General features: G+C 49.3%; 1 protein-coding gene across 1 annotated transcript in view; it reads left to right on the top strand.

The window, feature by feature from the left end:
- Window positions 1-862: 862 nt before the first annotated feature.
- LOC121364352 (sodium/glucose cotransporter 2-like) overlaps window positions 863-9,179 on the top strand; it is a gene marked incomplete at its 3' end in the record, with an annotated part of 12,288 nt that continues 3,971 nt past the window's right edge. The window contains 9 exon segments of the mRNA XM_041487560.1: window positions 863-873; window positions 1,013-1,073; window positions 1,748-1,847; window positions 2,239-2,242; window positions 2,244-2,298; window positions 3,162-3,272; window positions 3,513-3,617; window positions 8,194-8,271; window positions 8,325-8,460. Coding sequence (XP_041343494.1) covers window positions 863-873; window positions 1,013-1,073; window positions 1,748-1,847; window positions 2,239-2,242; window positions 2,244-2,298; window positions 3,162-3,272; window positions 3,513-3,617; window positions 8,194-8,271; window positions 8,325-8,460 — 661 coding nt within the window.

The following is a 9,179-nucleotide window of genomic DNA, read 5'->3' as shown; positions in this document are numbered from 1 at the left end:
AAAATTAGTCAAAAATGGATCAAAAAATGACCCAAAAATGACACCAAAAATTACCAAAAATGGCCAAAATTTGACGCAAAATGACCAAAAATTGACCCAAAAATGACCCGAAATGACGAAATTGTCCCCAAATGCCCCAAATTTGTCCCGAAACGCTCCAAACGCCGCCCCTCCCCCACCCGGGTCCGAACCCGCTCCGGGGGTGGGGGAGGGGCGGCCCCTCCCCCCCCCCTTGGGTCCAGCGGGGTCGCGCGGGGGCGGCGGGAAAATTCACAAATCCTGAAAATCACGTCCCCCAAAAAATCCATCATAAAATATCCCCAAAATCCTGGAAAATCACCCCAAAAATCCAGAAAAAAATCACCCCAAAAATTCACCCTAAATATTTTTAAAAAATCAACCTAAAAACCCCCAAAATCCTGGAATTTCATCCCAAAATCCAAACAAAATCACCCCAAAAATTCACCCTCAAAAATCCAAACTAAAAAAATCCGCTCTAAAAATCCCAAAATCCTGGAAATTCACCCCAAAAATCCACCTAAAAAATCCCAAAATCCCGAAAATTCACCCAAAAAATCCACCCAAAAAATCCACCCAAAAATCCCCTAAAATTCTGGACATTCACCCCAAAAAATGAACCTAAAAAACCCCAAAATCCTTAAAATCCCCCCCCAAAATTCACCCTGAAAATCCCCAAATCCTGGAAATTCAACCCAAAAATCTAGTCTTTACTGGTTTATACTGGTTTATACTGGTCCATACCAGTCCATTCTGATCCATACTGGTTTATACTGGTTTATACTGGGTTATAAAACTAAACGGGCTAGCAATTCAAGATGGCGGCCAAATAATGTAATCCAAGATGGCCGCCAAGTGAGTTATTCAAGATGGCTGCCAACAACAGCAGCCGGGTGGGACTGGGAGCACTGGTTTGGACTGGGAGGGTCCATTCTGGTTTATACTGGTCCGTACTGGTTTATACTGGTTTGTACTGGTCCCAGTCCCTGCGCAGGCGAGGTGGGCGGAGCCTCTCCGGGTATTTCCTGGCCGGACGCAGCATGACCTGGGCTCCGGTGAGTGTCCAAACTGGTTTGTACTGGGAGGGATTGAGAGGGACTGGTTTGAACTGGTTTGAACTGGTTTATACTGGTTTATACTGGTTTATACTGGTTTATACCGGGAGGGGCTAGGAGGGAGTGAGAGGTATTGGTTTAGACTGGTTTGAACTGGTTTTATACTGGTTTATACCGGTTTGAACTGGTTTTGATCTGGTTTGAACTGGTTTAAAGTAGTTTTATATTGGTTTGTACTGGTTTGTACTGGTTTGAATTGGTTTTATACTGGTTTATACTGGTTTGAGCTGGTTTTATACTGTTTTTTTACTGGTTTATACTGGCTTGAACCAGTTTATAACGGTTTGAACTGGTTTTGTACTGGTTTATACTGGTTTGAGCTGGTTTTGTACTGGTTTATACTGGTTTTAACCAGTTTATAATGGTTTGAACTGGTTTTGTACTGGTTTATACTGGTTTGAGCTGGTTTTATACTGGTTTATACTGGTTTTTTACTGGTTTATACTGATTTGAACCAGTTTATAACGGTTTGAACTGGTTTTGTACTGGTTTTGATCTGGTTTGAACTGGTCTGAACCAGTTTATACTGGGAATGGAGGGGTCACTTTGGGGTCATTTTTGGGGTCACTCCGGGGTCACTCCGGGGTCACTCCGTCCCCTCCCCTCCCCCCCAGGTGGGGGCGTCTCTCTTTGCCAGCAACATCGGCTCCGGGCACTTCGTGGGGCTGGCGGGGACGGGCGCGGCCGGCGGCATCGCCGTGGGAGGCTTCGAGTGTCCCCTGAGTCGCGATATGTCGCGATATGTCGCGATAGGCTGCTTTATATCACGATATATCGCGGTGTATCGCGGTGTATCGCGATATATCGCCCCCCAGCGGCGGTCCTGTTGCGATATCGGGGTCCCTAAGAGCGCCCCCTGCTGGTTCTGTCGCGATATAGCAACCCTCCCCCATGGTTCTATCGCGATATCGGGGTCCCCAACAGCGCCCCCTGCTGGTTCTGTCGCGATATAAAAAAGCCCTGATGGTTCTATCGCGATATAACGGCGCCCCCTGGTGGTTCTGTTGCAATATCGCCTTCCCCCACCCAGCCTTGGCCCCGCCCCCCCAATCGGGACGTGGCCACGCCCTTATTGTGACACGCCCCTCCCCCTTCCCCCCCCCAGGGCATGTTCATCGTGCTGCTGCTGGGCTGGGTGTTCGTGCCCATCTACATGAGAGCCGGGGTGAGGACCAAGATCTCGGTACTGGTTTATACTGGTTTATACTGGTTTATACTGGTTTATACTGGTTTATAGTGTTAAGTGAGCTAGCAATTCAAAATGGCGGCCAATAATGCAATCCAAGATGGCCGCCAAGGACAGCAGCCAGGTGGAATTGGGAGCAGTGGTTTGGACTGGGAGGGGATTGGGACAGTCCATACTGGTTTATACTGGTTTATACTGGGATGGACAGGGTTATACTGGGAATTGATTGGGAGGGACTGGGAATGAACTGGGAGGTAACTGGGAGGGGAGGACGTGGTCTTAAGAGTCTGGGCGTGGCCTAAATGGTTCCAGGTTGGGTGGGGCCTAACTGGGCGTGGCCTAACATGGTGTGGTCAAAATGGGCGTGGCCTAAAGGGGGTCTAAATATGGGAGGTGTGACCTAAGTGGGTGTGGCGTTAATAAATGGGCATGGGTTAAATGGGAGTGGGCGTGGCCTAAAGGGGGAGTGTCAGGTGGGTTGTGGGTGTGTCCTTGGTGGGCGTGGTTTAAATCAGTCCATATATGGGCAGAGTCCAAATGGGCCTGGCCTAATTGGGATTGGGTGAGACCTAAGTGGATCCGGGTGTGGGCGTGGCTTAAATGGGTCCATATATGGGTGGAATCCAAATGGGCGTGGCCTAAGTGGATCTGGTGTGGGCGTGGCCTGAAGGGGTGTGGTCTAAATTGGTCCAGATGTGGGTGTGGCTTAAATGGGCATGGCCTAACAGGACTGGGTCAAAATGGGGGTGGCAGAATTGCAAATTGGGCGTGGCCTAACCAGTTATGGTCTAACTGGGCGTGGCCTAATGGGTTGTGGGTGTGGCCGGTGTGGGCGTGTCCAGGTGAGCACCATGCCTGAGTACCTGGGCCGGCGCTTCGGGGGGGGGCGGATCCGGCTCTACCTGGCGCTGCTGTCCCTGGGGCTCTACGTCAGCACCAAGATCTCGGTACTGGTTTATACTGGTTTATACTGGTTTATACTGGTTTGGACTGGTTTGGACTGGGAGGGAACCGGGAGGGACTGGGTTGTACTGGTTTGAGAGTGGGAGGGAGTGGGAGGGACGGGCATGGCCTAACAGGACTGGGTCAAAATGGGGGTGGCAGAATTGCAAATTGGGCGTGGCCTAACCAGTTATGGTCTAACTGGGCGTGGCCTAATGGGTTGTGGGCGTGGCCCGTGTGGGCGTGTCCAGGTGAGCACCATGCCTGAGTACCTGGGCCGGCGCTTCGGGGGGGGGCGGATCCGGCTCTACCTGGCGCTGCTGTCCCTGGGGCTCTACGTCAGCACCAAGATCTCGGTACTGGTTTATACTGGTTTATACTGGTTTATACTGGTTTGGACTGGTTTGGACTGGGAGGGAACTGGGAGGGACTGGGTTGTACTGGTTTGAGAGTGGGAGGGAGTGGGAGGGACTGGGAGGGAATTGGGATGGAACTGGGATGGGTTTTTACTGGTTTATACTGGTCTTAACTGGTTTATAATGGTTTAAACTGGTTTTAACTGGTTTATAATGGTTTTAACTGGTTTATATTGGTTTGGACTGGGAGGAACTGGGAAAGGAACTGTGAGGGACTGGAAGGGAACTGGGAGGGACTGGGAATGGACTGAGACTGGTTTATACTGTTTTTTACTGGTTTAAACTGGTTTATAATGGTTTAAACTGGTTTATAATGGTTTTAACTGGTTTATATTGGTTTGTACTGGTTTATACTGGGAGGGCGCTGGGTTATACTGGTTTATACTGGGAGGGACTGGGACTACCAGCTCTAGCTGGCACTGCTGTCCCTGGGGCTCTACGTCAGCACCCAGATCTCGGTACTGGTTTATACTGGTTTGGACTGGATTATACTGGTTTGTATTGGTTTGGGACTGGTTTATACTGGGAGGGAACTGGGATGATACAGGGAGGGATCCCAGTCCCACCCAGTTCCCTCCCAGTTCACTCCCAGTTCATCCCAGTTCCCTCCCAGTCCATCCCACTTTATCCCAGTCCATTCCCAGTTTATCCCAGTCCCTCCTGGTCCCTCCCACTATATCGCAGTCCATTCCCAGTTCATCCCAGTTCCCTCCCAGTCCATTCCCAGTTCATCCCAGTTTATCCCAGTCCCTCCCGGTCCCTCCCACTATATCCCAGTTCATTCCCAGTTCCCTCCCAGTTCCCTCTGAGTCCATTCCCAGTAACTGGTCTGTAACTGGGGTGTAACTGGGGTGTAACTGGTGTGTAACTGGTGGGTGACTGGTCTGTAACTGGTCTTTAACTTGTGTGTTACTGGTGTGTAACTGGTCTCAAACTGGTCTCTAACTGGTGTGTAACTGGTCTGTAACTGGGGTGTAACTGGGGTGTAACTGGTGTGTAACTGGTGGGTGACTGGTCTGTAACTGGTCTTTAACTTGTGTGTTACTGGTGTGTAACTGGTCTCAAACTGGTCTCTAACTGGTGTGTAACTGGTCTGTAACTGGGGTGTAACTGGGGTGTAACTGGTGTGTAACTGGTGGGTGACTGGTCTGTAACTGGTCTTTAACTTGTGTGTTACTGGTGTGTAACTGGTCTCAAACTGGTCTCTAACTGGTGTGTAACTGGTCTGTAACTGGGGTGTAACTGGGGTGTAACTGGTGTGTAACTGGTGGGTGACTGGTCTGTAACTGGTCTTTAACTTGTGTGTTACTGGTGTGTAACTGGTCTCAAACTGGTCTCTAACTGGTGTGTAACTGGTCTGTAACTGGGGTGTAACTGGGGTGTAACTGGTGTGTAACTGGTGGGTGACTGGTCTGTAACTGGTCTTTAACTTGTGTGTTACTGGTGTGTAACTGGTCTCAAACTGGTCTCTAACTGGTGTGTAACTGGTCTGTAACTGGGGTGTAACTGGGGTGTAACTGGTGTGTAACTGGTGGGTGACTGGTCTGTAACTGGTCTTTAACTTGTGTGTTACTGGTGTGTAACTGGTCTCAAACTGGTCTCTAACTGGTGTGTAACTGGTCTGTAACTGGGGTGTAACTGGGGTGTAACTGGTGTGTAACTGGTGGGTGACTGGTCTGTAACTGGTCTTTAACTTGTGTGTTACTGGTGTGTAACTGGTCTCAAACTGGTCTCTAACTGGTGTGTAACTGGTCTGTAACTGGGGTGTAACTGGGGTGTAACTGGTGTGTAACTGGTGGGTGACTGGTCTGTAACTGGTCTTTAACTTGTGTGTTACTGGTGTGTAACTGGTCTCAAACTGGTCTCTAACTGGTGTGTAACTGGTCTGTAACTGGGGTGTAACTGGGGTGTAACTGGTGTGTAACTGGTGGGTGACTGGTCTGTAACTGGTCTTTAACTTGTGTGTTACTGGTGTGTAACTGGTCTCAAACTGGTCTCTAACTGGTGTGTAACTGGTCTGTAACTGGGGTGTAACTGGGGTGTAACTGGTGTGTAACTGGTGGGTGACTGGTCTGTAACTGGTCTTTAACTTGTGTGTTACTGGTGTGTAACTGGTCTCAAACTGGTCTCTAACTGGTGTGTAACTGGTCTGTAACTGGGGTGTAACTGGGGTGTAACTGGTGTGTAACTGGTGGGTGACTGGTCTGTAACTGGTCTTTAACTTGTGTGTTACTGGTGTGTAACTGGTCTCAAACTGGTCTCTAACTGGTGTGTAACTGGTCTGTAACTGGGGTGTAACTGGGGTGTAACTGGTGTGTAACTGGTGGGTGACTGGTCTGTAACTGGTCTTTAACTTGTGTGTTACTGGTGTGTAACTGGTCTCAAACTGGTCTCTAACTGGTGTGTAACTGGTCTGTAACTGGGGTGTAACTGGGGTGTAACTGGTGTGTAACTGGTGGGTGACTGGTCTGTAACTGGTCTTTAACTTGTGTGTTACTGGTGTGTAACTGGTCTCAAACTGGTCTCTAACTGGTGTGTAACTGGTCTGTAACTGGGGTGTAACTGGGGTGTAACTGGTGTGTAACTGGTGGGTGACTGGTCTGTAACTGGTCTTTAACTTGTGTGTTACTGGTGTGTAACTGGTCTCAAACTGGTCTCTAACTGGTGTGTAACTGGTCTGTAACTGGGGTGTAACTGGGGTGTAACTGGTGTGTAACTGGTGGGTGACTGGTCTGTAACTGGTCTTTAACTTGTGTGTTACTGGTGTGTAACTGGTCTCAAACTGGTCTCTAACTGGTGTGTAACTGGTCTGTAACTGGGGTGTAACTGGGGTGTAACTGGTGTGTAACTGGTGGGTGACTGGTCTGTAACTGGTCTTTAACTTGTGTGTTACTGGTGTGTAACTGGTCTCAAACTGGTCTCTAACTGGTGTGTAACTGGTCTGTAACTGGGGTGTAACTGGGGTGTAACTGGTGTGTAACTGGTGGGTGACTGGTCTGTAACTGGTCTTTAACTTGTGTGTTACTGGTGTGTAACTGGTCTCAAACTGGTCTCTAACTGGTGTGTAACTGGTCTGTAACTGGGGTGTAACTGGGGTGTAACTGGTGTGTAACTGGTGGGTGACTGGTCTGTAACTGGTCTTTAACTTGTGTGTTACTGGTGTGTAACTGGTCTCAAACTGGTCTCTAACTGGTGTGTAACTGGTCTGTAACTGGGGTGTAACTGGGGTGTAACTGGTGTGTAACTGGTGGGTGACTGGTCTGTAACTGGTCTTTAACTTGTGTGTTACTGGTGTGTAACTGGTCTCAAACTGGTCTCTAACTGGTGTGTAACTGGTCTGTAACTGGGGTGTAACTGGGGTGTAACTGGTGTGTAACTGGTGGGTGACTGGTCTGTAACTGGTCTTTAACTTGTGTGTTACTGGTGTGTAACTGGTCTCAAACTGGTCTCTAACTGGTGTGTAACTGGTCTGTAACTGGGGTGTAACTGGGGTGTAACTGGTGTGTAACTGGTGGGTGACTGGTCTGTAACTGGTCTTTAACTTGTGTGTTACTGGTGTGTAACTGGTCTCAAACTGGTCTCTAACTGGTGTGTAACTGGTCTGTAACTGGGGTGTAACTGGGGTGTAACTGGTGTGTAACTGGTGGGTGACTGGTCTGTAACTGGTCTTTAACTTGTGTGTTACTGGTGTGTAACTGGTCTCAAACTGGTCTCTAACTGGTGTGTAACTGGTCTGTAACTGGGGTGTAACTGGGGTGTAACTGGTGTGTAACTGGTGGGTGACTGGTCTGTAACTGGTCTTTAACTTGTGTGTTACTGGTGTGTAACTGGTCTCAAACTGGTCTCTAACTGGTGTGTAACTGGTCTGTAACTGGGGTGTAACTGGGGTGTAACTGGTGTGTAACTGGTGGGTGACTGGTCTGTAACTGGTCTTTAACTTGTGTGTTACTGGTGTGTAACTGGTCTCAAACTGGTCTCTAACTGGTGTGTAACTGGTCTGTAACTGGGGTGTAACTGGGGTGTAACTGGTGTGTAACTGGTGGGTGACTGGTCTGTAACTGGTCTTTAACTTGTGTGTTACTGGTGTGTAACTGGTCTCAAACTGGTCTCTAACTGGTGTGTAACTGGTCTGTAACTGGGGTGTAACTGGGGTGTAACTGGTGTGTAACTGGTGGGTGACTGGTCTGTAACTGGTCTTTAACTTGTGTGTTACTGGTGTGTAACTGATCTCAAACTGGTCTCTAACTGGTGTGTAACTGGTCTGTAACTGGGGTGTAACTGGGGTGTAACTGGTGTGTAACTGGTGGGTGACTGGTCTGTAACTGGTCTTTAACTTGTGTGTTACTGGTGTGTAACTGGTCTCAAACTGGTCTCTAACTGGTGTGTAACTGGTCTGTAACCAGTCTCTAACTGGTGGGTGACTGGTCTCTAACTGGTGTGTAACTGGTCTCTAACTGGTCTCTAACTGGTGTGTAACTGGTCTCTAACTGGTGTGTAACTGGCCCCTCCCCCGCAGGTGATCGTGCAGCGCTGCCTCGCCGGCCGCTCCCTCACCCACGTCCGCGCCGGCTGCGTCGTCTGTGGCTACCTCAAGGTGCTGCCCATGTTCCTGATGGTGCTGCCCGGCATGGGGCCCCTCCCCCGCAGGTGATCGTGCAGCGCTGCCTCGCCGGCCGCTCCCTCACCCACGTCCGCGCCGGCTGCGTCGTCTGTGGCTACCTCAAGGTGCTGCCCATGTTCCTGATGGTGCTGCCCGGCATGGCCGCCCGCGTCCTCTTCCCGGGTCAGAGCCCCACTGGTTTATACTGGTTTATACTGGGTTATACTGGTTTATATTAGTTTAAGGGATTTATCCAATATGGCTGCCACCATTCGAGTTTACAAGATGGCTACCCAAAATGGCTGCCTCTATCAGCGTGTCCAAGATGGCCCCCCAAAATGGCTGCCACAGAATGACTCTAAGATGGCTGCCCAAGATGGCTGCCACCATCAGCATGTCCAAGATGGCCCCCAAAATGGCTGCCACAGAACGAATCTAAGATGGCTGCCCAAGATGGCACCCCACTATGGCCAGCCATTTGTCCACACTGGTTTATACTGGTTTTACTGGTTTATACAGGTTTATATTAGTTTAAAGGATTTGTCCAATATGGCTGCCACCATTGGAGCTTACAAGATGGCCACCCAAGATGGCTGCGAAACACCAAATCTAAGATGGCTGCCCAAGGTGGCACCCCATTATAGTGAGCCATTGGTGCATACTGGTTTATACTGGTCCATACTGGTTTATACTGGTCTATATTGTTCCTTACTGGTCCATACTCCTTTGTACTGGTCTATACTGGTTTATACTGGTCCATACTGGTTTATACTGGTCTATATTGTTCCTTACTGGTCCATACTCCTTTGTACTGGTCTATACTGGTCCATACTGGTTTGTACTGGTTTATACTGGTCCATACTCATCCATACTGGTTTATACTGGTCCGTACTGGTCCATAC

This window comes from Pyrgilauda ruficollis, unplaced genomic scaffold (assembly GCF_017590135.1).
Source record: "Pyrgilauda ruficollis isolate IOZ18807 unplaced genomic scaffold, ASM1759013v1 scaffold803, whole genome shotgun sequence".
Lineage (NCBI taxonomy): Eukaryota > Metazoa > Chordata > Aves > Passeriformes > Passeridae > Pyrgilauda > Pyrgilauda ruficollis.
Note: the sequence above shows the minus strand (reverse complement) of the source record. Positions and strands in the feature narration are given on the sequence as shown.